The 27857-nt window shown below is 39.6% G+C and overlaps 1 protein-coding gene across 6 annotated transcripts in view; it reads right to left on the bottom strand.

The window, feature by feature from the left end:
* rbm27 (RNA binding motif protein 27) overlaps window positions 1–27857 on the bottom strand; it is a 101381-nt gene that overhangs the window by 61468 nt on the left and 12056 nt on the right. For 5 of the 6 annotated variants that reach the window (XM_055642686.1, XM_055642688.1, XM_055642692.1 and 2 more), the window contains exons 2-7: window positions 18363–18481; window positions 12096–12232; window positions 11018–11112; window positions 9772–9974; window positions 3915–4181; window positions 2834–3088 (exon numbers count right to left, since the gene is read on the bottom strand). In XM_055642686.1, the coding sequence (XP_055498661.1) occupies window positions 2834–3088; window positions 3915–4181; window positions 9772–9974; window positions 11018–11112; window positions 12096–12232; window positions 18363–18481 (1076 nt within the window). The remainder of the gene's footprint in view (window positions 1–2833; window positions 3089–3914; window positions 4182–9771; window positions 9975–11017; window positions 11113–12095; window positions 12233–18362; window positions 18482–27857) is intronic. The other variant, XM_055642690.1, reaches the window with a different exon arrangement.

Below are 27857 nucleotides of genomic sequence, written 5' to 3'. Positions count from 1 at the left end.
TCCCTCCAAACCTGTTCTATCCATGTACCCATCTAACTAGTTCGTAAATGTTGGTATAGTCCCTGCCTCAACTCCCTCCTCTGGCAGCTTGTTCCATACACCCACTACCATTTGAGTGAAAATGGAATCCTCAGATTCCTATTAAATCTTTTCCCCTTCACCTTAAACCTATGTCCTCTGGTCCTCGATTCGCCTATGGGCAAGAGACTCTGTGCATCTAACCGATCTATTTCTCTCATGATTTTATACAACATTGGTGATGGTGTTAAATGGCTCCAGTCGCAAATGATGGGTATTTTCTTTGTACATTTGTCAGTCATTCTGAATTGCTACTTTAAATATTTACTAACCAGATTTACTATTGTATATTTTAATGTTCTTTCTCAATTTACTTTGGTCAATTCAATCTTCAAAACAATAGAGGTTCCTGATCAGATCCAAGAACCTTTTTCTGTACCTAAATAATTTTCAGAACTTTCTATTATGTTCATTCTTCATCCAATGGTTCCTTTCCCATGACATAGCTAACTAACCCTGCGTTGTCTTGTAATAACAGATTTGAAGTAAAATCAACTCATTGCTCAATAAAACCAGCTTGATTATATTCCAAAGAAAGACACAAAATGCTAAAGTAACTCAACAGGTCAGGCAGCATCCCAGGAGAACATGGATAGGCGATATTTCAGTTCGGAAGCCTTCTTCAGTCTCCATAATTTGAATATATTCCATTACCTTACCCTTTATATCTTTCATGTACTATGCCAAATCCATTTGAAGATTAAACATTCTTGTTACGGTATTAACATAAATGCTTCCTTAACTCTGACATATCTGCTGCCCAATACTATGACCAGAGCCGAAGAGCATAGGAGGGTGTACACTTTTCGCATATGCTATTTTCTGCCTTTACTTCGTAGCTCAACCCGAAATAGATCAAATTGTATTACTTTTTTTTCCTCCTTGTTTTTTTGCTCAGATCTGATGAAAGGTTACAAACTTGAAAAGTTAACTATTTCTTGTTCCACACACACTGCCACGTACTGAACGTTTCCAGTATTTCATGTTTTATTTCTCATTTTCAGCACATGGCTAAGGAATTCATGTTAATCAGGTTAAAGAGATGTGCACCTCTATGGTTCTTCAAATGCATGTCAGGGGGCTCTCTATTCATGACCCAAAAGGACAGTGAACACAGATTTTGAAATTCCCATTCACATCCACTGATCATTTATCTCTTCACTTTTCCTCTCATCGCCCACTTTTTCACCTTGCATCATCCTTTTTGCCATTTAATGCCTCCCTAATTTTACCCTTTTACAGAAAGCCCTTTTATTACTCTCTCCACCTGCATCTCTAACCTGTAATTCCAGTGAAAAATGTATTGACTGAAATGTTAAACGTTCTTTTTTTCTCCAGAGACGTCACCAAACCTGTGGAGGATATTCAGCATTTTTTTTTAAATTCCAATTTTGACTCATAGATGAGGTGCTATAATAAAGCTACTCACGGCACTTAGAACAATATTTACCAACATTAAAAAGCTTTTGCCTGAAGGTGGAACTGACTGATCATTGTACTGTTCAACATAACAAATCACAGCAATTCAAGAAAATACTTCTGGGATGCTGCCTCTGCCTGACATAGCCCTATGTAACCATCCATATCAATTTTTCTTTGTTTTTCCCCCAATTGTATGCAACAACATTAACATTAGTTATCATGCAATGTTAAATCAACCATTAACTCTATACTTGACAAAATCAATTCTCAATGCTTGTACATTAGGTATTTTTCAAAATAGTAATCCCAGTTCTCACATCATTAAATCTATTTTAGTATACCAGTATTAATGACAAGATTGTATTACACAAGGGTCCTTAAGTCAACCGAAAACATTAAACAAACCATTGGAAAGTTGTCTTCCATAGCTTGGTTCATAAAAACTTATGCCCCTGTCCATCTTAGGCGATTTTTTTAGGCGACTAGGCTGTCGCCACATGTTCGCCGGGGTGTTGTCTGTATGGTCGTGAGTAGTCTCCTCAATCGCCCAAAGAATCCTAGCGTTTTTCTGGTCACCACTGGATTTTGAAATGTTCAAAATTTTTTGGCAACAGTCGGCTTGACGCCAATGAGCATAGCTTGACCTCTCCTGACGTAGGTGCTGCCGTAGGTTGTTGCCAGGATGACGTAGGTTGTCGCCGGTGCTAACTTCAGTGAATTCCATTGGTGACTACCTACGTCAATCCACGTCAACTGGCGACTGAATTGTCTTAAGATGTCGCCGACAGGGTTGTACCTTGTCATAGCTTGTGGCTGGTGGACGTAGGTGGATCTCCTAATGGGTCACCGGTTGTCAGTAGCTTGACGTCAACTAGGTGGTAGGTTGTTGTAGACATTGTTGTAGGGGGGTCCAGCCGCCAGTTTTTCAGCGACCCGCTACGACTGTGACAGTCGCTGAAAAAAATCGCCTAAGTGGGACAGGCCCATTAAGAGTACTGACAAGCAGATTCACACGACACGGCATTTAATTTCCAAAGAGACCCCTTTTTCTACAAACATTCTCTGAAAAGTCCAAATAAACAACTAAACAATAAGCATCAATTCCACATTTCTGTGTTTCGTAATTCTCTACATAGCAAAGTAAATATGATTTCATAACTTGAATGTAATGTTGTTTAACAGAAGTATTATTTTACACACACAAAATACATGAAATGAACATCTTATTGATTTACCGGCATCCGAAAATACAGACTTAACCAAGGTTCACCAAATACGAGCAAATGATTTGCTGAAATTTGTTTACAACTCAGAAATGGAACATTGATCTTACCAGATACAGAATGGATACCAGGAGGAGGTGGCTGTCCAGGTGGTGGTACAGGAGGTAACCTCAGGCTTGGAGGCAGACCTGGTAGAGGTGGAGGCAAATGATGTCCGGGCGGAGGCAACTGATGGCCTGGCGGAGGCAACCCCGGAGGTGGTGGCGGAAATGGAATCATCCCTGGAAGAGTGACGTCTTCCACTATTAATGGGTCATTACCATGATCGAAGAGGCAGAGATCACCACGCATACAGAAACCTTTTTCTGACAACAAGAAAAATAGTTCAACACATCACATTCAAAATGTATGCTTCTCACTCCAGAAAGTAAAAATGCAGTCGTGATATTGCACTTATTCACAGGTCACCCTGACTGTACATGATTGCCTAATGACCTTCAGAAAAAGTTAGTGCATAATAATTAATTTAGTTTTAAAATGGAACTGTAGACCAATAATAGTTCAGCTGATATTCAGCTCACTAATTTTTGAAATGACTCAAATATTTTCATCTGTCAAAGGAATTAAAAGACTGATTAAACAATTACAAATTAGAAATAGCCATTTTTCCACTTGAAGAACATTTGAATTCAGTTTAGTACTAGGTAATATATTTGACTTTTGTCCTTAAGTTATTGCCAAATTTCATGTTACATCACCTGTCAACCGGGGCTGCATGGTGGCGCAGCGGTAGAGTTGCTGCCTTACAGCGCCAAAGACCCGGGTCCGATCCTGACTACAGGTGCTTGTCTGTACGTTCTCCCAGTGACCTGCGTGGGTTTTCTCCAGTTTTCGCCCACACTCTAAAGACGTACAGGTTTATAAGATAATTGGCTTGGTATCATTGTAAATTGTCCCTAGTGTGTGTAGGATGGTGTAAGTGTGCAGGGATTGCTGGTCAGCGCGGACTCCGTTTCCACACTGCATCTCTAAACTAAAATTCTTACTTTACAGCCATTAATCTGCCTGATTTATAACGAGTTTTAGTCCAAACCATCAGCGCAGTATTCACTGTCAAAATGAAAAGGACATTAAATTATAGTGCAAACATTTTTGCAGTAATAAACATGAAAAATAGTACACATCACTTACCATCATAGTCTCTGCACCGGCGTTTTGGAGCTGCATTTCTACCGAAGGAGTTTGAACCCGTGTGGTTGTTATAGAAATTAGACCAGCTCTCAGTAGTGTTGTCAGGATGGTGGACAGGAGCTACCACCGTTACTGCACTCGGAGCAGGGGGCCCTCCAACAAAATACTGCTCAGTTGAACTGCTTACTGATGTACAACTGGGAACATACATATTCTCCGTGGCCTCATTTCTTTCCAATTCAAATTTTGATCTCTCCTTATGTTGATCTGTTAATTTAAAAAGTTTTTCAAATTAAATAATTTTAAAAATAAAAATCAGTCCCAAAATGATCTTGGATGCTTGCCAAATTGTTCTCCGAAAGAGCTTCAGTATTTGAATTTCATATCCATGAAATCAATATTTGCAATCGTTAATTGGTCTCCTAAAATCATGTCAGTCTTCCAAAAGGTTGAAGACAGTCCATATTTTGCTCATGTCAATTTTGCTCTTTAATCTGGCATTCTGGAAGCATTTACATAAAATAATGAATTGCCAACAGCCTTGCATAAATGCCCTTCTTACATAAGCAGGTCAGCAAAATTCACATGACAATAAATTGAAACCTGTACCTGTCACATGAATTATTCTTGATAGATTACTTTTATCTGTAAATTTAGACCTAGTGATACCTCTTACAACAATAAGATGGTTATCTTGCCGTCTTTTTTTTTTAAATGCTGATTTACATTTTTTTCCCGTACCTGAAGAAAAACTTTGAAGTCTTAATAAACAACAGTTTAGGTTCATTATTGTTTATTCACTAGTTTTCATTATTCTCTCACAAAGGCATACATTTTCTAATGGAATATACCACCTGGTGCCCTTGCTGACAAATAAAAACGCTTTTGCAAGTATAGCTTACAGTTTTAAGCAACAGAGACCTAAAGACACGATCTGAATCCAGAGGGACTGTGCTACTGCTTGCACTGTGTACTGCTCCAAGTCTCTAAATATCACAAGAATTTTCATTTGTAGCAGGACTTGTCACAGCTAAGCAGTCCAATGATTAAAGAACATAATAATGGGAGTTATGCTGGTTTATCTGTTAAAAGCAAGGATCCAGTATTTAACCTGACCTACAAGACTTCTTAGATACCTCGTAAAAGTTATGGAGATATGAGCGTCAATTGTTACCAGGAATAGCAAAGTCTGCAACTATTTCTAACCTACAATACCCCACGGAGTCAATTATCAGCATGAATCCAACTGTGGAAAACAACGACAGGTGCAGCAGAGAATACTTAGCTCCAATCGTTCCAATATGTTGAGCACACATTCGTGATCAAGTAAAATGCAATTTTTGAGTACTATTTTGCTTCTGAAAAGGAATATTTAATCACCTACTTAGATATTTTATAACTTGCTCTTCCATTCATTGGCAGTCAGTTAGATATACGGTTGAAGTAGAGATAAATTCCTGCACTCAATATTATCGGCATTGCAGTAGAGTTGATGCCTTACAGCACCAGAAACCTGGGTTCAATCCTGACTATGGGTGTTGTCTGTATGGAGTTTGTACGTTCTCCCCATGATCACGTAGGTTTTCCCCGGGAGCTCCGGATTCCTCCCACACTCGGAAGACATACAGGTTTGTACCTGGCTTCGGTAAAAATTGTTAATCGTTCGTAGTGTATAGGATAGTGCTGGCATACAGTGTGATCGTTGGTCGGTACAGGCATGGTTGACCGAAGCACTTGTTTCTGTGCTGTATCTCGAAACTAAAAATTGTCAAATTATTTAAAATTATGTCGTTATAATGGGCACAAGAAAAATGTTTAAAGCTGGCCCCTGTACACTTAGAATACATTTAATTTCCCAAGATGCATACAATCCAGCCCCATTTAAAAACCCAGTAATAAAACTAAAATTCATAAACTTGATTCATAAAGCACTTCTATGTAAAAAATGAGTGGTGTTCATCTATGAACACAATACTTCTATACAGAGAAATCTAAGACCAGTAACCTATTCACTCCACCTTTGCCATATTCTTGGAAATCCTTTTTGCACTGTTCCCAATTAAATGACATATTTCCTATAAAAGGGTAACCAGAAGTATAGATGGTGTCCAAATGTGGTCTTGGCAAGGCCTTGCACAGTGGTAACATAACATCCTGACTCATGTACTCATTACCATGATCAATGAAGGCAAGTGTTCCCAATGCCTTCTTCACCACCCTTCTATTTGTGGCACCATTTTCATAGAACTATGTACCTGCACTTTAGGTCTCTGTTCTACAACACTCCCCAAAGGCCATCAAATTTACTGTGCAACTCAACCATGGAAAATACAAAAAATTAAAGATGTATTAAATATAAAAAGTCTCGTAAAGTTTCCAGAAATAATGAGCCTCAGGAGCAGTAGCATTTTTCAATTCAACGAAAAGTGACAAAGTCGTTGATACAGAAAGTGTGAGAGTAAATTAATAACAGAGATTATCTAAGCTTTTTTTTTGCATGCAAATGGGAAATGACTGGTGAGACAAATGCAGGGGGCAGAGAGAGATAGAATTTAGAAATGGAGAATAAAAGAGAGGAAATCTGTGTCTGTGTTTATAGAAGGCTCCAGTGCCACAAAGGAAATACACACATTTAGTATTATTAATAAAATACAGCAAGTGAAGTTTATGGCCCGATAAATCCCAAACAACTGTTGGTCTTTATCCCAAAATGTTGGAAGACCATTGAGATAGTATCATCTTCCAAAATTTTAGAGATTTTAAATGGTTCCTGCACATTGGAGGGTAGTAAAATATGACAACATTATTTGAGAGAAAGAGAAAACCTGGAACAACTGATTTGTTGGCTTCACAAGTAGTTGGAAAAAAAATGAAGGGACCTATATTAACAGTTTAGTAGAAAATTAATACATTTGATTTGAGATAAGATGAAACTTCAGAAAAATCAGGTTTGACGAATTTACTGAAGAGCCTTTACTGAAGAATTATGGTATATTTCAACTTCCACATTTGAGGTCATTTTACAAAAGAAAGAGCACATGGAATTGGTTTTATATACTAGTGTGGAGTGAAACAGTAAACAATGATAGAACGATGATGTACGGGATTCACAATGACTTATTAATAGACGACAGAGGGCTGTCGTAGAAAGTAGATATTCTGGCTGGATGTCTGTGAACAGTGGAGTTCTGCAGGGTTCTGTGTTGAAACCTCTGCTGTTTGTGATATATACAAATGACCTAGACATAAAAGTAGATGAATGGTAGGGAAGTTTGCTTATGACACCAAAATTGGAAGTGTTGCAAATAATGAGAAGGGCTGTCAGAAGGAACAGCAAGATAAAGATCAGCTGCAGAAATGGACAGATAGAGTTTAATCCAAGCACGAGGTGTTGCACTCTGGGAGGTTAAATGTAAGGAGAGAGCATACATTTAATGGCATGACCCTTGGCAACATTGATGTGCAGAAGGGTCTTGGAGCCCAAGTTTATAGCTCACTACAGGTGACAACACAAGTAGATAGGCTGCTAAAGAAGGCATATGGTAAGCTTGCCTTCATTACTAGAAGCATTGAATACAACAGTCAGGAAATCTATGATGCAGCTCTGTAGGCCTTTGGTTAGGCCACATTTGGTACAACGCATGCTGTTCTGGTTGCCCCTTTACAGGAAAGATAAGGAAACTTTGGAGGTGGTTTACCAGAATGCTGCCTGGATTAATGGGTTTCAGCTATAAGAAGAGGTTGGATAGACTTGGATTGTTTTCCCTGGAACAACGGAAGTTGAGGGGAGACTTGATAGAAGTATATAAAATGATAACAGGCATAGATATGGTAGATAGCCAGAACCTTTTTCCAGGGTGGAGATTTCCAGGCATAGCTATAAGATGAGAGGGAGAAAGTTTAATGGAGATGTACAGGGCACGTTTCTGTTTACACAGAGGGCGGCGGGGGCCTGGACATATTGCCAGGGGTGGTGGTGGAGGCAGATACAATAGTGCTATTCAAGCAGATTTTAGACAGGCACATGAAAGTGCAAGGAATAGAGGAATGTGGATCATGTGCAGGCAGATGGGATCAGTTCAGTTAGACATCGTGTTCCACTGCAAACGGTGGGCCAAAGGGCTTGGTTTCTCCGTGCTGTACTGTTCTATGTTCCATATAAATATTATTTTTTCAAGAAGGCAGGCTATGGCTAGTGGAGTAGTCGACAAATTGGGAATTGGTAAGTACAGCATATATTTTTTGGCTGGGGTGGCATGGGGAAATTATGTGAATAAATTATATTCCATTGTATATGACACCAAAATATACAGATCACTCTTTCTGTCTACTCGGGTCACCTATTCTGTTATTACCTCCTTTGTTCCTGACAATTTCTGCCTGATTTCTCTCCTATAAAAAAGAGGTTCATGACAGTGATCATTCAATACTAATAATAAATACTACCCACAATATAGCCTTCCTATTATTGAAAATATAAAAGCTAATGAGGAAATATGATATAAATAGAACCGCTCGGATAATGACTCGGATAAAAGTTGGATAATTTGCAAAAGAAAAGCTTAAGGTTTTCCTGACGAAATAAACTGCATTGATGCATACACACACACAGGGAAGGATGAGTCAAGACATAGAACCGGTTAACCTAAACCTGCATAGCTTAGTTTATTGCTTTGAGGCAATTGTATCGCTGGAGGAAATTGTATTTGATATGACTGTGTGTTGAAGAATGGATAGCTGAATAGGAGCCTCTTCTTAGGCCAGAGGTAAACTGCTCTTTCCTCTATGGCTGTTAAGCTGTGAGGTTTATGCAGAGTGAGACAGAATTCAAAGCTGAGAGATAATAGACCCTGTAGTTAGCCTTGGCTATGTTAGATTATAATGAGATTGTGATAAGGGATAGGATGTATGTGAAGGGGAGTAGATGCTTAGGAGAGGAAGATAATTTGATTGATGGATTTGTTTATAGAAAGTCGAAGAAGCAGATGTAATTCAGATGTAATGGTCTGAGTTGTGAATTTACACTTTGTTCTGTAATATTTGTAAATGGCCTGGTAGAGAGATTGGAAATACAGCTCCCAGAGATAGGAGGAAAAGGGGCTGCAAATTAGAATTGAGCTGTATCCTGGCACCAAACTAAGTTGACAGATTTACGACCCATGCATGCTTGGTTGGGAGATGCGTGTTTTGAACTTAGAAACTGTAATTCAGCAAACTTATATCATTAATGTTTTAAAGACATAGGCAATAGTATTTTAAACTGTGTAACATTGTAGTAAAACAAATTATGAAATGTATTGTCTTAGTAGGAATGTAAACATTAGACTTATAGAAATTGTTTAGATTTATAGAAATATCTTTCTTCTTGGTATGCGAAGTGTGTATGTCTTGTGTGATCATTGTATTACATATGTATCTTATATTTTGAGGAGTGTTCTTTGATAATTGGGCCCACTGGGGTTTTGCTGTATTGAAATAAAATAATTCTAAAGCAAAGTTACACCACAGGCAAACAAAGGTTGTAATGAGGCCAGGGAAGGGGGATCATGTACCTGATGTTGTAAATCACCAGAAGGACACAGATGATTGGTTACTAGCTTGTCATACCCTCTGGATCTGAAATGTCTAATACCTATATAAATGACATGATCAAAGTTACTCCTCTCTGGAATCAGCTTTGTGTTGGAATGTTCATAGACTAGTCTCAGCTGAATAAATAATCGATTTCAACAGCTACAAGTGTTTGAGTCAAATTGACTTTAGATTGACAAAATAACTCAGTTTAACACTAATCTGTGGAGTCACAGATATCTGGACAAAAACAGAAAAAACAAGGTTTATAGACCTGCTCACTTACCCCTACTTGTGCTATTGCTGCGGCCAAGTACTCTATTCCGGTCCCGACTGCGACTACGACTTCGACTTTTGGTCTTCAATGGACTGTGGCTATAACTCCTACCCCTACGACGGTCATATCGATCTCGATAAAGATCTCTAGAATGGGGGTATCTCTCAAAGTCTCTGCGCCGTCGTTCTTCGCGCTTTTTCTCGTCACGGGCTCTGAAAAATTATTTTATCCTTTAATAAATTTATACCCCTGTGGATTAATATCCTTATAAAAATCCAAATTTTAGCACTAAATGGCAATGTTGAAGAAAAAGTGTTTGAGAGCACAGGTATAAAAATCAAAAAACAGTGATTTACAAATATTAAATGAACACACGGGATGCTTTTGGAAGCAACTGAAACACAGGGGTGTCATGGTGACGCAGTGGTAGAACTGCTGGCTTACAGCGCCAGAGATCTGGGTTCGATCCTGACAATGGGTGCTGTCTGTTAAGAGTTTATATATTCTCTCCATGGCTGTTGATTCCATCGTTTGCATGTTGTTCCAGTGAACGCACAGATTTCCTTCAAGTGTTCAGACTTACAATATCTCAAGGACATGGAGTAGATTAATTGACCACTGATAGAAGCTGGGTGAGAGGTTGGTGATGTTGGCGAGAGGTTGGCGAATTGATGGGAAAGTGGGGAGAATAAAATGGGATTAGTATAAATGGGCGCATGATGACAGGTGCAGTTTCATGTGATTAAAAGGCCCATTTCCAGGCTGCCTGACATGTTACATGCCAATTTCCATAAAGTGATTGATTTTTGATTAATTGTTTACTAGCAATTAACCAAAACTCAATCCATGCAAATCTCATGCCTAATGAGATCCTTCATCGCTTTCTTAATGCTTTTCAAAATATAACAATGAGAGTAAGAAAATCACACTGAAAGTAAAAAGATGTGGTTACCAGTATACATAGTAATATAGGATCTTAAATACAATACATATTCGGCAATGGCAACAAAGCAATCCTTCTTGAGCTACAGCTCGCAGCTTTGCTAATGCTGTATGAGTAACAAAGGCTCATTTTTCCTGCGGCTACATTTATTAAAACAACTAAAACAGCAAACTTTTGAATTGATTCCATATTCTTCACATTAAAATGAACCTTAAGCACGTAACCTTGGCATGACACAAATCAGTGTGCAAACAGAAGTCAAACTCAACTTTAAGCACACATTTTCAGTTAATAATTAGTCATGTTTCATACCTTGTATCAATAGGTCCTAAAAGGGGTTTAAAAGGACTGTGGCTTTTCTTTAATAAAGGTTTTTTACCATCTTGGTCCTCATCATACAGGGGAACCTAAAATAACAGGAAGTAATGGACAAAAAAAAAGTAAACCCAGACGTTTATTACAGTCACAATGTCATAAAAATGTAGGCAGAAAACTCGATGCAACTCATTTATCGCCCTTAAAATTAATGGAAAAATTCATATGACGGCACATAAATAATCCCAATTCACACCACATTGAGACTTGTCATTGTGACTCTGACAACACAAACTTGACAGGAAAACTTAGCATTCATTACAAAATTTGACTGACTTCATGGGCATTCAATTCTGTTTTAAGCTTTTATCAATACCCTAAATTTGTCAGTTGGTATAATTAAAATTTATTCGGGTATCTGCAGGTCCAAGAAAACTGGCTCAATTTTAATTATGTTTCCCACCAATGTGTGGTTGAGAAGTGTTAAAGTTCAAATGATTAAAAGGGTAAACACCAGAGTAGATTTTTTTCCCCATTTAAAATAACTAGCTGAGTTTTAATATTTTATTTAAGATACAATTTCACATGGTAACAGTCGTACAAAGTATTTCTGTCTGTCCACCATCAATTAAGTTTCTAAACCTGCTTATTTCCGAACAAAATATGACTATATATTCCAGCTATGCGCTGTTCTTCAATCTGCAGTCCCCATCATCTATAAAGCAGCACCTTGCAGCTTTAAAAAAAAAACCTAGTCAGTCATAATCCCTAATATTAAGTTACAACTCAAGGATTAACCAAAACCTTGGAGAAACATGTGGCACAAATTCTACTTGAACCCATGGTGAAATAACTAAATAGTCTCCAGGTTATAAAAGCCTTGAATTATGAATTTTATGAACATTTTCCAATGATTTTTTTAAACATTTTTTGAAACAAGTTGAGCAACAACAGTCCTAAGACATGGATAGCACTGGCAAGGTTGTTTTTAAACTAAAGATCTTTCTCCTGAAAGTCATTACTGACACAAAGGGTCACACGACTACAGGAATGAACTCAAAGGCAGGTTACTCACTTCTTTTTTGTCCTCCCTCTCTTGCCACATAGGCTGCATGTCCTGCTTCAATGTCTCCTGGACAAGCTGTTCTGGTCGTTGAACGTAGTTCTTTGTGCTTAAAGCATCAAAAAGTTTGTCCACAAAACCAACAGTTTTTCTATCAAATAATTAGAAATTAAATTAATTTAAATGCAGCATTGAGAAATGTATTCACACTCTTAATTAAATTACTACATGCAATCTACACCTGAACATGTACTGCATTCTCATTCTTGCTTGCTTTCCCACACGGGACTTGCTTGCTTTCTCACACAAAGATTCTTGTAAACCATGAGTAACATCTCCTTAAAAAAGCACTAAGTATTTCTGCAACTCTGCTGTCAGAAGAAATCAAACCAAAAGGAGAAATTGCAAAAAGGTACAAGTCTTTTACAAAACAAAATATCCTTGTATCTCATCCACCTGATGGTGAATTAATCGCTCAGTTAGTACCCTATAACAAAAATGAGCCACCAAAATCTCACCCACAAATAGAGACTAATAAAACTATTATCAGAATTGCCATTTTTCCTCTGATAGGATTTTTTTGGCCGACTTAGAAATTGAAAATAAAGAAACTGGAAGGTTCCTCCATTAATGGAATCAAAATAATGTACAGGGAAGAAAAATAAAAGTTTCAGTAACTACCTAGGCTCCTACCAATGGACACACAATGATGATGGAAAATAATTGACAATGCCAATAGTTTACTTCATATAAGTTAGGTGTCATAACCTGAACCCCGAGCAGTAGAATCCACACCAAACTATAACTGCTTCGACCATATTTTTCCTATCATTGGCTCCTTGAAACACATGGACAAGAGTAGCAGGCAGATAAAATGAGTCAGGACTCGACCTCTTAAAAATACGTTCAATTACTTGCACCAGCTCTTAACTGACATGTTTATCATCCAAATGTCTAACACTGATACAAAACACTTTGAACTACAGATGAAACAATTTTGAACTGTCTTCCATATTCCATGGAATTACAATAGATTAAATAATATCTTATTAAAGAACACATTAACAGTCAAACTTCCTTCCCAAACGTAGAACAAAAAACAGTACAGCGCTGGAATAGGCCCTTCGCCCCACAATGTCTGTGTCAAACATGTCAACTCAAACTCTTATCTGCCTGCACATAATCCATGTCCATGTGCCTACTCAAAAGGCTCTTAAACGCCACTATCATGTCTGCCTCCACCACCACCAGTGGGTTTCAGGCACCCATCACCATGTATAAGAATACCTCCCCTGCACAGCACCTTTAAACTTTACCCGTCTCACCACAAATCTATGCCCTTTAGTAGCGGATTTTTCCCACCCTGGGAAAAGGTTCTGACTGTCAATCTATGCCTCTCATAATTTTATATACTTCAACCAAGTCTCTCCTCAACATCTGGTGTTCTAGAGAAAACAATCCAAGTGTGTCCAACTTTTTGGACAGGCAGCATCTCTAGAGGGAAGAAATGAGCGACGTTTCAGGTTGAGACTCTTCTTCAGTGATGTCATGGGAGTGGGCGGAACAGAGTTAGAACGTAGTCCGAGACAGTAAGACTGGTGGCAGAACTGGGAAGGGGGAGGGGATGGAGAGGGAAAGCAAGGACTAACTTCTAATAGCTCTTGCTTTCCCTCTCTCTCTTCATCCCCTCCCCAGTTCTCCCAACAGTCTTACTGTCTCCTACTACATTTTATCTCTGTCCCATCCACTCCCCTGACATCAGTCTGAAGGGTCTCAACCTGAAACGTCATTCATTCCTTCTCTCCAGAGATGCTGCTCGTCTTGCTGAGTTACTCCAGCATTTTGTCTACCTTCGATTTAAACCAGCATCTGTAGTTCTTTCTCCCTGTAGATAATGTCCTCTAATCTCTATCATTTTAGTAACCCTCCTCTGCATTCCTTCCAAAGCTTCCACGTCCTTCCTGTACTGGACTGACCAGAACTGCATGCAAAACTCCAAATGGGCACTAACTAAAGTCTTATAACGCTGCACCATGACTTCCTGACACTCAATAGCCAAATAATGAAGGCAAGCATTCCTATCATTTGCCTTCTTTATCACTCTATCTACACAACATAACCACAACACAACACAATGGCACCAAAGTTGAGGAAGGAACCAAAGTCCAGCCAGCCTCCCCGCCGATCTTCCCAGATGTTCACTCGTAGTCGGGGCCTCCCGAGCACCCGCAGTCGCTGCCACGGGCGGCCCGATGCTCAGGCCCTCACGCCGGGATGATGGAACCCCGACGCCGAACTCCGACGGAGAATATCCTCAGCGGCCCGGACCTCCAGATCAGCCACTTCCCACCGGAGACCGTGGCTCCCGAAGTCCACGGGCTGAGCCGGGCGGAGTCGCAGGACTCCGCGATGTTGATCCGCGTTGGGAGCTCCCCGAACCACAGCTCCGCGATGCCGGTGCAGCAGGCCCAGCACTCCGGGGCTCCAAACAGCAATCCCCAGTAAGGCATCGCCCACCCCGTGATGTATCCAACGCTGCGCCGCTGCTGCTGGAGCACTGGTCGGCCCCGGTAGGAAAGGCCACGCCAATCCAGTAGGTAGGCGGGGGGGGTGGGAGGGGGCGAGGATGTAACTCGAATAATAGTCGCATCCTCTCCAGGATGCGACTGAAGGACGGTATCCCTCTTCCCCCACATAAAGACATTAAAAAAACACAGAAAACGCTTTTCAACATAACTAAAAAAAAAAAAAAGATACCGGACTGAAGGTGGAGGCAGCTAGCACCAGCGCCACCGGAAATACAATAGCAGCATAATCACTGATTAGCTGAAAATCACTAATGCAGCAAGTTAAGATTGGGAAATCACCACCTTGAAGCATATTAGCAAAATTTTGAATTGGGGATTTTCATCTGTGCTATATTAAAATAACTGTCAATGCTTCTTTGAAGAACAAGGGGATTGGCACTAATTTGCAAGCTCTTACAAAGAACTGACAAGGTATGATGGGCCAAATGACCTTCTTACTTAGGCCCATGAAACTTACATACTAAATGAAGAGATAGATGGTCGTCAGTTGGATAGGAAAACGGCAAATCCAATCAATTGTTAGATGAGAAGTGATGCACTTGAATGGCTGTCATAAATGTTATGGAAGATGTGAATACATATTCACCAGTTTATTTACAGGCAGTGGGACAGGCTGATAAGGTGATTAACAATTCCTTAGCAGTCAAAGTAAGAAAGGAAAGGTTACATTATAAATCTATCTAATATAAGATAAACCACAACTGTGTACAGTTCTGGTCACCATACTAAAGAAGTAATTACAGTGGTGAAATTGCAGTGGAAATTTACAAGACTATTGTCCAGACTGGAAAACTATATAGGAAAGAAGGGATAAACTGGGGTGGTTTACTTCTGAACAGAGTCATAGAGGGGTGGGAGATTGCAACCTTCATGTGGTCTGCCCTGTTTCGATGAATGCAATCAACCTGGTGTGCACAATCAAATAAGATCAAATAGAACAAGTTAAGTTGTCCTACAACTTTAGGCTGTGCACGGCATACGCAAGAAGAAGAGTTATAGGAAACACCACAGTGATATATTAAATCATGAAAGGGTTAAATCATAAAGTAAACAGACATAATTTTACTTAGCAGAGTTTTCAAAAATTAGGGAGATGGCATTTGAATAATTTTCAATAGGGAAAGGTTTTTCTTCTTTTTTTGCTTTAGAATGTAGTATGAAAAGGTATGGATGTATGCCAATGACAATCAGCAAAGCTACAGACCAAGTGCTGAAAAATTTGGTCTTGCCTGCTTAAGAACAGGCTGAATGCCTTTGTTTTCTATTAGCAAATCTTCTAGAAGGATAGCCTGCTTTGGTTTGTGGAAAGTTATCCATGTTCACTTCATACACCGAGAACATTAAATTTCCAGCCAGTCATACATGCAAACTATTACCATTGCTTGCATAAAAATGATTATGCTTAATGTAATGTTCAATACAATAAATGTAGGCCGACTCCTCATTACACAGTAAAGAATTGCCATACAGGCAGACCCCATTATAATGGGTAAGCGGCGGTTGTTTTGAGAAAACAGGCTGCATCATGGTTTGCTATGTTAGCTTTCATAGCAAAAGGATTTGAGTATAGGAGCAGGGAGGTTCTACTGCAGTTGTACAGGTTCTTGGTGAGACCACACCTGGAGTATTGCGTACAGATTTGGTCTCCAAATCTGAGGAAGAACATTATTGCCATAGAGGGAGTGCAGAGAAGGTTCACCAGACTGATTCCTGGGATGTCAGGACTGACTTATGAAGAAAGACTGGATAGACTTGGTTTATACTCTCTAGAATTTAGGAGATTGAGAGGGGATCTTATAAAAACTTACAAAGTTCATTGGCTATATTTAAGAGGGAGTTAGATGTGGCCCTTGTGGCTAAGGGGATCAGAGGGTATGGAGAGAAGGCAGGTACGGGATACTGAGTTGGATGATCAGCCATGATCATATTGAATGGCGGTGCAGGCTCGAAGGGCCGAATGGCCTACTCCTGCACCTAATTTCTATGTTTCCGTGACACTTAGCCGCATTATCTGCACATGCGTCATAAGACACAAGCTGGAAAAAGCAGTAACATTTATTTCCTTCCCCCATGACCCAAAAATAAATTGAAAGTGAATTTTAATTCCTTATTATCAAATTTCTGTAATATGAACAGTCCTATCTCATGGTAGTTTTATATTCTGCATTTGCCAAAATGTTCAAATATGAATCATATTCAGTTTAGTTTATAGCAGGGTGCAATGAATGACACTAAAATAGTTGGTATCCTGGACAGCAATGATGGCTGGCAACAATTACAACTGGGCCAATGAATGGCAAATGGAGTACGAGGTGTTATATTATGAAAGGTCAAACCAGGGTAGGACCTTCAGAGTGAGTGCTGGGGCCTTGGGGTGGGGGGGGGGGGGGGGGGGGGGGGGGGATGTTGTCGTGCAGAAGGATCGAGTACAATTAAAATGGCCCAGAATATCTTGCTAGGAATGAAGCATTCATGCTTACCACTGACTAATATGAAGTCCAATTACACTTTTTCCACAGATACCATGACATATTGCTGCTTAGAACCAGCTGACCATTGACGATAAATTGTGTTGTGGCACAGAATTACATATATCATGAAGAGGAAAGGAACGAGAAAAAACAAACTACAGCAAAAGATGTGGAAATACTTGCTGGTTTAGCGAAGTCCCAGGCTTGCTGGGTGGGAAATATTCTAAATATCTGAAACTATTCCAAATACATTTTTTTTTTAAAACATATATCAGTAACTAAAGCACACAAAGATATGGTTTAAAAAAACATTAACCACCTTAAAATGCACCCTTCCTTTTTACATCTACACTGCAATAACTTAAAGCCGTTTCAACAGCATCCCAAATAACCATGATCTCTAGCACGAAGAAAGGACAGCAGTCACACAACATCATGACGTGAAAAAACTGTCATCATGCTTTTTCATCATTGCCAGGTTAAAATCTTGGAACTCTTGATCTAACATCACCATGGGAATATACTGGTAGGAGCTACAGCAGCTCATCACAATCTCCTCCAGAGCAATTAGGAACAATATAAAATGCTATACCACACCGAGAGTTGAAACGTTTTTTAAAAAGTCACTGGAATCGTGTAAAAAAAAAAGTTAATCCACACAAGCAAGATCCTATAAATTGCCATAACTATGTCAAAATATTGTTTTGGTAATGATAGTAGGAAAATAGATATTGACCAGGACATTGGAGGCAAATTTCAAACTCGCAATTGACAAAAAAAAAAAATTGTACAGATTCAATTAAGTTACGAAATTGTTAAAACCAGGAAATTTGCATCTGAAGAAAAATAAATACAATTAAATGGCCACAACAGAATTTTAACCTAGTTAGTAATCAGTCTGGGGGGGGGTGAAAGAACGGTGGGAAAAGTCAGCTTCTCTACTGATTCAGTTGATTAATGCAGTATACTATGAAAGGAGGTTCAAGCGATCATTTGCTACAAACAGATGCATCCTTTTGATGTCAGCTGGCATAAAGCAAATCTGTGATAATTCACATACCACACCAATCTCAAATAAACCCTCACATCTTCACCCAAGATTTGTTCAGTTAACCTATGTTTGGGCATACCAGCTGGATCAAAAAGATTGGGTAGTTCCAATCAATTCCCTTAAATAAAGTGTATAAGATAGCAATCAGGAAATAAAATATAAATCTTACCTTTTTGCAGAAATACGTCCAGTTGATCAACGCACAAAGCCTTCAGTTCTTTTTCTGGTTTATCTTTCTTAACTAAAGCCACAACATATTTTGCTAGAGCTGAAGGATCAGCGTCACAACTGTAAAATAAGATTATTTTTTTTTAAATATAACTTAACTGATGCAAATTAAAGGTTTCTGCTTTCCAAAAGAGATCAAATCTAGCTTCAGAGTTTTTACTGTACAATTGAAGAGTAATCCACAAAATAAAAAAATCAATGTACTCTTTATACTAGTGTAATCTTTTCAATCTCAACTGAAGAAATAGCTATCAGCATAAGAAAGAGCATGTGTGGGCATTTGGCCACCATTGAAAAATTAATCGTCTACTTCAGTGACATTTTGCTCCATTAAACCAATTTCTCTCGACATCTAAATATCAATGAATCTCGATCTTAAATATATTCAGTGACTGAACTTACCTTTCCTGCCTTTCCCACATGTGAAGAATTTTGTTTTTGTCTGTCCTGAATGGTCCGTCCTGAAAGGTCTGTACCTAATTTAAGATTAATCAGATTCTAGACATCCTACCCAATAAAAAAACAACTCCACATCTCTCCAGTTAAGCCCCATGACAATTTTATATGATTCCATTGGATCCCTACCAATATTCTAAACTCTGGAGAGTAGAAGCCTCATTTGTTTAATCTCGTCTCAGGTGACAAACCTATACTCCCAGGAATTATGCTGAACCATCACCGCACTCTCACTGTTCCAAATATATTCCTCATTACATAGGGAAAGCAGATCCTTTTACAATATTGAAGATGCGATTTTATGAGGTCCTATAATATTGGAGCAAGCTGCCTTGCGATAAAGATCAACACATTATTTGTCTTCCAAATTATTTTCAACCTGAAATGTTAACTGGTTCACTTTTCAAAGATGCCATATTTCCAGCATTTTATTTTAAATTACCTACATTTAAAGGCCTTTTATTTTCAATTGTGTTCACTTTTAGTGATGTTTAGGGCTCCAGCCCCCAATTAATAATTCAATGACACTTTACTGTCACATGTACCTAGGTACTGTGAAAGTCTGTGTTTTTGCATATACAGGTGCACAACCTTTTATCCGAAAGCCCTGGGACCAGACACTTTTCGTAATTCAGAATTTTTCGGCTTTCGGAATGGAAGATTTTTAGCGTAGATTTTAACGGCTGGCGCAGTGGTAGAGTGCTCGGCTCATATCCGCAAGGTCGCGAGTTTGCGCCTCGATCCCGGCAGTTACTCGATCGCGAGTTTGAGTCTTCAATGTAGTTTTTTCTTGCAGAATAGGAGAGAATAGGGAGGGTTAGGCTGGTCATTTTCTGCGAGATGATCTTAGTGCGGGAGACAAGTGTAGGAGAGGTGTACTGACTGTGTGGGCAGAACTTTGGAAGTGATTGCCCACCATTCTCAAAAGCCGCTGTGTCTCCCTGTCCCTCCAACTCCAGAGGAATCCGCTACCCGATGGGCCGCTACGGCGACAAGTGGCAGTTCGCCCACAGCCCAAGCTGCGCCCCCTCATCCGCAACCCGGGTTCCTCTGGAGTTGGAGCGGGGCTGGGCTAGAATTGCTGCTGGCTGTGAGTCTCTGGGATCTCCGTGCTTGCAGTCGGTGTCCCGTTGGTCCTGACGTCTCCGGTCACCCCCCTGGAATGGAGCTGAGACTGGGAACTGTACCGCTCTTGCCCCCTCTGCAACTGCAAACAACCCCACAGTTCCCAGTCTCAGCTCCTGTACAGGGGGGGGTGGCCGGAGACGTCACAGCCCGAGCTGCGCCCCCTCATCCGCAACCCCATGAACAAGACGTACCTTGCACACCATCAGCTTCTGTCCCTACGGGGAGCGTGTTCCTCTGGAATTGGAACGGGGCTGGGCTGCTGCTGGCTGTGGGTCTCTGGGATCTCCGTGCTTGCAGTGGGCCTGGGAACCGATGTCCCGTTGGTCCTGACATCTCTGGTGACTGGCACTGGCTCCGACGTGAAGACAGTGCAAAGCCCCCGCGCCGGTGCAATGGGCGGGGAGCTGGAGAGGGGAGGGAAGGGGTCACACACATGGCCGGGAAGCAGAGGGGCGTAGGTGGGGTGAAACTGAAGGGGGCAACAATTTGCTGCTGCCTGCCCGCTGAGTTAAAAAGTTCCCACGCGTGCGGGCAGGCAGCAGCAGATTGTCAATTATTAACCCTCCCGCACAATATACCCTCACCTTCTCTTTTATGAATGGGGATTTAGTTCCCCTTTCTTCGAGGACCGACCGGAGGTTCCGCTGTCACCTCTGCGGGCCGCCCTCGGTGAACGTCTTCAAGGACCTTTCTTCAAGGACCGAAAAAATGTCCGCTATTCGGAGCTTTTTGTTATTTGGAACTTCGGATAAAAGGTTGTGCACCTGTAATACGCAAAGTACGCAAAGACTCGCTACATTTCTGGCATCAACAGTTACAAAAGGAATTAATAATTCTGTATAAAATACTGACAAGATAGTGCACAAAAGCCAAGGCAACCAGCTCCAAGCAATTTTTATTCCCCACTATGGTGTGAAGCATGTGGATTAGATTTGAGGCCTCTTCAGTGTATGGGTTAAATAATAAACTTAATTGATAAAGCATGCATATTTATAATGTCTTCAATCTTAGACCCCCATGTCTCTCATCCACCAGCAGGCCTGGCTTGCCGTGGAGCCGGGAAACCTGTTCCCAAGAGGCAAGCCACGGAGCAAGCACAGCTCGCCCCAGAGTCCCGAGAGGAGGCGAATGTTTCAGGAAGTTGGTGGATGCATGGAACAAAAGGTCAGTCGGCAGACCATCTGCGGGAAACAGTGCAGGGCACCCTGAAGGTGGAGTGGGCCGCTGGAGGCTCTGAAGCAGCCTGGGACTCCGCTGCATCAAAGAAGCCCAGTACGTGGCGACTAAGTCGCCATTTACGTGGCAACTATTTGCATACCTGCAGCAGCACAAAGCGGTGGAGAATTCCAAACGCTACACTTGGCCAGCCGAACCTACAACCCCACCAGGAGAATGGGCCTTTAAGGCAAGGTTTAGAACAATGCATCCATAACAACGGACTTGAAAATGGTGGCAAACCTGGCATTCTTGTATACTGTCGCAGTGTACCATTCCTATACACTTGTACTGAATCTAACAAGTGCTTATGTATTGCAATATATTTTTACTAAAATGTATTTAAAAAATAATTTCACTCTACCTCAGTGCAAGTGACAATAAAATACCATTGAACCTTTGGATCAGTGCACATAAAAAGGTAGCAACAAGCTACAATGTTTTTCCCTTGTATTTGGGTATGAATGACAGATCCAAAATGAAAGAGAATCCAAAATACAAGATATATATTGGCCAATTAGTGCATTGCAATCTCCTTCAAACAGCATTATGACAACAGGTAGTTTTAGTAACATTATTATGAAAAGGATAAATAACACAAACAACATGGTTGCACGAGCAGACCAGAAATTACCACAACAGAAAGCATCAAACCAAGAGTCTAATTAATTTTGCTGTCACCTGGATGAATGCCACTCCAAAACCACCCAGAAATCCATGCAAACATCCTAGGCAAAGCAACAGCCATCTACCTCAGTGAATTCCATCTAGTATCCCAGAAAGAAAACTAGCAACTAACCAAGACTTGTTTGGGGTCAACCCCCAAACATGCAGCATCTATCACTTCAAGAAGTCTAAAATTAAATTTCAAACCAAGTCACACATCATCCTAAAAAGTAAATTCCATAAACTGCTAAAACTTGTTACATTTAAAAATTCATGTTTTTGAATATTAACTGTCATTTTTTGTAAATAAAAAGGATTTTTTTTTTTTTTTTTTAAAGTTGTTAAAATATTCAAACCGGTTCTCAAAGTATAATTAATATGGTAAAACAACTAAATGCTTTGGCAAAGTGTAACATTTAGTAAATGCTTTCTTCCTGTACATGGCAAATTCATGACTTGCTCACTACAGAGTAATTACTTATACCTTACACAAATATACAGCATTGCCACCTTGCTAAAATAGATACAATTCACGTGGAAGTGTTGACAGCAATAGAAACACATTAGAAGACTACAGAGAGAAAAATGGGATATATTGTCTGACCCAGGCCCATATTTTCTTCCCTTAGAACAATGGCCATGTAAATCACTATGTCGTAAAAGAAAGATTCAGAAAATTAGCAGGTTAAAAAACAGACTGAAAAGTACAGAGCTTCACAATCAAAACTACAATTGTGTTAATGCACTGAGGCCAGTGGATATCAAAACTTCAATGGATTCTGGACGTTGTTGTACGTGGCTTTATATTACATGTTGTTATCATTGAATTGACCTCGCATCAAACTCACTTTAGTGCCGATAATATTGAATTCAAAATATCCTGACCAAATAATGGATATTGAATTTAAAGCGGATAGATGACAAACTGAAGCTGCAACTAGAATGTTGTATCTTGTGTAAAAAAAGCTTTCTATATAATTCAGCCGTCAGTTTTTTTTTAGAAGTGCAGTTCGCCTTGCTGCACTTGTCTGGCCTTTTCTGCTTTTATTTGCAATTCATCAGGCGTTTTTTGACAAACAAAGATGGTAAAAGTAACAGTCCATTAATCCAAAGCAATTAGCAGTAAAGCAATACTGATTCTTCAACTTACCCAATGCATTCAAAATTGAATTTTAAGACCAATATCTTCCATCATCACTGTGGCATGATGTTGGTGGTTATTGGTATTAAAATTGGCAGTAACATTTCTCCTATTAAAGCTCACTTAATAAACTAAGTACACTTAACCTATTCTTTGGGATAGGGGACGCTCCCAGTTCATTTTGATGGTAATTTCATGAAGCTGTCTAGGAATCAAAGGTCATACCACAGATTGGCAAGGAGGAACCCAATAAACCAGGTGGGTGGGTAGACTGAGATGGTACAGACTTTGTCATTTGAGCTGGGCTTCTTTTTCCCCCCCAACATACAAACATGAGATTTACTCCACCATTCGAATGCTCCTTCTCTTTGAACAGCCATTGGCCAGGGATTCTGAGGTCAGCAGACATCTTGCAATTTCCCAAGAAATAAAATTGAAAACTTTGAGTCTTTTCCTGTGCCCACCTAGCAAACTCTTCCCATGAGCATGTTAACAACACAGCCTGCTAAACAGAGCCCAAAACAATCTCAATGCCAAGGACGTTAAAGTGAGAATTAATGCTAATTTGATTATCTTTTAGATTTAGACATTTTTGGCATGCATTCTTTCCATGCCTTGACACTGCAAGTAGTCAATATTCTATAACCACATGGAAAGGCAGAGATCAGCACTTCCTGATGGAACTGGTGCAAAGCCCATCGTCTGAGGTGTGGACTTGTGAACACCCATTCCTGGGTCCATTAGAACTGAACAAGATGGTAAATTTTAATCAACGACAACTACTTTTTTTTTTTAAGTGTAGGTTTCCGGGATACAGAAGGCAGTACACATTTTCCAGGGTCTCATGAACCATTAGAAGACAGTCAGCATCACAGTGCAGACAAGATCAAGTTACGCTGTGTCATTACTCCAACACTTTTTCCTCTGCATTGTTGCAGTTAGTTTCCCCGAGAGTGGCGGTAACCTATAAAATCTACAGGCAACTCACCATAGTACCTATATTCAAACTAAAGTCATCCCATCCCCACTGGTTAAACTACTGTGTCTAGGTAATATCTACATATGTTTGGAGACAAGAGTTCAATGTCATCACTAACAGGCTCACAAAAACAAATGAGTGTTGGTCTTACACTCGACATCAGCAAGAAAAAGGCCCTCGAACAACCAGTCTTAACAATGCTACACTCTTATCATTAAAGACCAAATAAAATAATGATTTATCCAACTTCAATAGCAAACCTAGGCACCCTTAACATGTTGCACATTTTATTATTTCTTTATATTATTCCTTTATATGTAATGTAATACAAAAATCCAGTTGTCATCTCAAACTCCCCAGGTATCAACAATAAGATCTTTTAAAAGAGAAACAAATGGAAATATTCATCAGACAAAATAGCATACGTGATAATGTTTTAGGTCAATGATATGTCATCACCTCCCATGAAAGGTCATCAAACTGAAACATTAATTCTGCTTTACGCTCCAGAGGTTTCTGGACTATGATTTCCCCGCAATTGAGACATTTATTTCAGAGTTCTACCATCAACAGTTATTTTGCATTTCAGCGTATATTATGTCACTATTTGGTCAAAGTTCGCTTCCACATTCAAAACAAAAAAATTCCAAATACAGAAGCTGACAGCTGATGTTCTATGTCATTATAAAAACACAATATTCTTATAAATTTAAAAAATCCAATTATATCCACTAATCTCCTAAGTGGGACAGGGGCTTAAGATGACCAACTTCCAAACGACACTGCTGCCAGATTGGGTCCTACAGCAGAAAGTGAGTAAATCAATATATGGGGAAAACTTTACCTTCTCCTCTGCAATTTACTTGCTAAAAATGTCCATATTAGCCAAGTCTTTTTTTTTTGATGCATCAGCATCACAAGCATATACTTTCAGATAAACACACAGAAATTATACAACATTTCTTCCCATTTTCTTCCCGGCTGTTATCAGAGAACTGAACTATCCTACCACAACTAGAGAGCAGTCCTGAACTACTATCTACCTCATTTGGAGACCCTCAGACTATCTTGGATCGGACTTTACTGGCTATATCTTGCACTAAACATTATTCCCTTATGATGTATCGGTACACTGTGAATGGATCGATTGCAATCATGTATTGCCTTTTCCACTGACTGGTTAGCGTGCAACAAAAGCTTTTCATTCTACCGAGGTAAACATAACAATAAACTAATCTAAAAGCGAAAAGAAAAAGGAACGTATACAAAACAAAGACATTAGTGCAAAATATAACTGGAAAACAAGTCCATGGTAGTGCAAGTGGTGCTCCCTACCCAGAGGGTGCCGACCGGAAACGTCAACTATCTATGGTCTCCAGGGATGCTGCCTGGCCCAGTGAGTTAATCCAGAACTTTGTGATGTTTTTCGCAAACCAGCATCTGCAGTTCCTTGTTTCTACAGGCGATTCCTACTGTTCTGATGCAGAGGTATGATTACGGTTGTGCATTAATACAAGAAATTTAACTTAACATACAATAGAAGTACTGGTGGAGATAAAATCCAGAATTCACACGGAGAGCATCTCTATTGTGTTGAGCTTTGTACAACACATCCCTTGTACCAACAGAGACAAACTCAGAGGCAGCAGTTCAAAATTCATCACCGATGAGGGCTGTGTGTGCCATTGTCATTTGCAGCATCATGGCCTGGCACATCCCTCATTCTAACATTCAAACCAGGGGATCAGGGTACAAAAATCTGCAGACTGCAGCCAGGGGAATGTACATTGGTTTAATGAAGAGTTTTAATGACAAAGAGCATGACGAGGCAGCACCATGCATACCTAAAATTGAAGCAATAATCTGGTGCAGCAATGTCATGAGGTTGAATGAGAATCAAGGTGCAAAATAAAAATTTACATTAAGACTAAAATAATCCCACCGCCAAAAAAAAAAAAAAATCAGATTTTCTTCTTCTTCAGCAATTCCTCAGGATTGAGGTTGACTTACTCTCTGGCTTTATGGGTTCTGGGCTTTCTATTGAGGCCAATGTTGAATTGCACACCCACGAGACAGAAAGTGGTTGATAGGGCAGGCAATTAGGTAGATTCTGAGGCATTGTGTTTCTTCCAGTGCTTATGCAGGGATTCTGCGCATCTAACACATGGACTTAAAATGCTCAATACCATCCAAAATGCTACTTCTCATTTGTCAGTAGACTCCCGAGTCAGTGAAGTTGTTGTACTTCAAGTATGGTTTCAACACTGACATCTCCCTTAACACATGGAAAAGTGACTAGGTATGTTCAGTTCAGAAAAAGGCAACAGATCCAAAACTGCTGGAAGATGTCATTAGTGCTCTCAAATAGTCCTTCACGCATCAATAACTTGCAGAAATTGGCCCAGTTTGTTGGGACCACTGACTCCAGACCAGTCCAAATATGGACCAAATAGCCAAATTCCAATGTAATTAATTATTGCTTTAACATCAAGGCAGCATTTGACCAAGTCTGGCATCAAGAAGTCTGATAAAACACAATCAATGGGAAAACATTCCAATGTTTAGAGTGTAACAATGTTACAAAATTTTGAGATTTAAAAAATCAAGTCTGCAATTTATCCCTTCAGATAAAGCATAACAATAAGTTTAATTTGACACCAAATTCACTTTCATATCTCTAGTATTAAAAAAGTTATGACCATTTTCATACTCGGAAATTAGCATCTTGTTCCCTATTGATTTTCAATGGACATTACAAAAAAGCTGTGATCTTGGATAGTCAAACGCCCATTTCTTAAGGAAAGATTAACATTTTTAAATAGCCTAAGTGTCCAAAGATTATTCACAAATAATTCACAATATAACATGATTTTTATATCTAATTTACATTAATTTATAGGCCAAATGGAAGGAATTTAGTGTTCAATTGCTGTAAATAAATGCCCATCTAAATCGGCTTTCTAGTGGGTTCATGTGGAACGCGCTGGTTTAGAACGTTGACATAGCGCTGGATTAGTGCCCTCAAATGCCGAGAAAAATACTGCGGGATATAAAAAGCCCAAAATGAACTATTCGTTATAGATAACTTGATATTCAGGGTTATATATATGCCCCATTTAATGTAAAAATAAGGTACATACCTTTAATTGTTTGCTTTATAAAACCCTGGGGCTGCGAGAGGTTGCGAAATCAGAGAGTAATTTTAAAACTATTATAACTATATTATCGAGGCCTATAAAACTAATAATACCTTTTGCGACCGGGTCTTGCAGCGATTTTTCGTTAATGATTTACTAGGCTGAACATGTGCGATTAGTACAGCCTAGTAAAAATCGCGTTTTAAACCCGCCCCCTCCAAACAGCGCCAAAATCGCCGACATGGCTGAGGGCAGATTCCCAAAGACGATTCAGGTAGGTTTTGTAACATACCTATAGAGTGCACTCAGCATAAAGGAAGATGGTTGTAGCTGTTGACGATTAATCATCTCAGCCTCATAACATCATTGCAGGAATTCCTTGATAGTATCCAATTCCCAACCACCTTCATCTGCTTCAATAATCTTCCAAATATCAGGAAGTACAGAGGAAAGATATTTATTGATGACTGCACAACTTTCAATTCCACTTGTAGCTTCACAGCAACTGAAGCAATCCAGGTCTGTCTGCGGCATGTCCCAGATAGTATTCAAGTGTGAACTGGTAAGTGGTAAGCAATAACTGCGACATCAAAATGTCAGGCAACGATCAGATTCAGATTCAATTTTAATTGTCAGTGTACAGTACAGAGACAACGAAATGCATTTAGCATCTCCCTTGAAGAGCGACATAGCAAACGATTTGAATAAATAATA

Source organism: Leucoraja erinacea, chromosome 11, assembly GCF_028641065.1.
Source record: "Leucoraja erinacea ecotype New England chromosome 11, Leri_hhj_1, whole genome shotgun sequence".
NCBI lineage: Eukaryota > Metazoa > Chordata > Chondrichthyes > Rajiformes > Rajidae > Leucoraja > Leucoraja erinaceus.
Note: the sequence above shows the minus strand (reverse complement) of the source record. Positions and strands in the feature narration are given on the sequence as shown.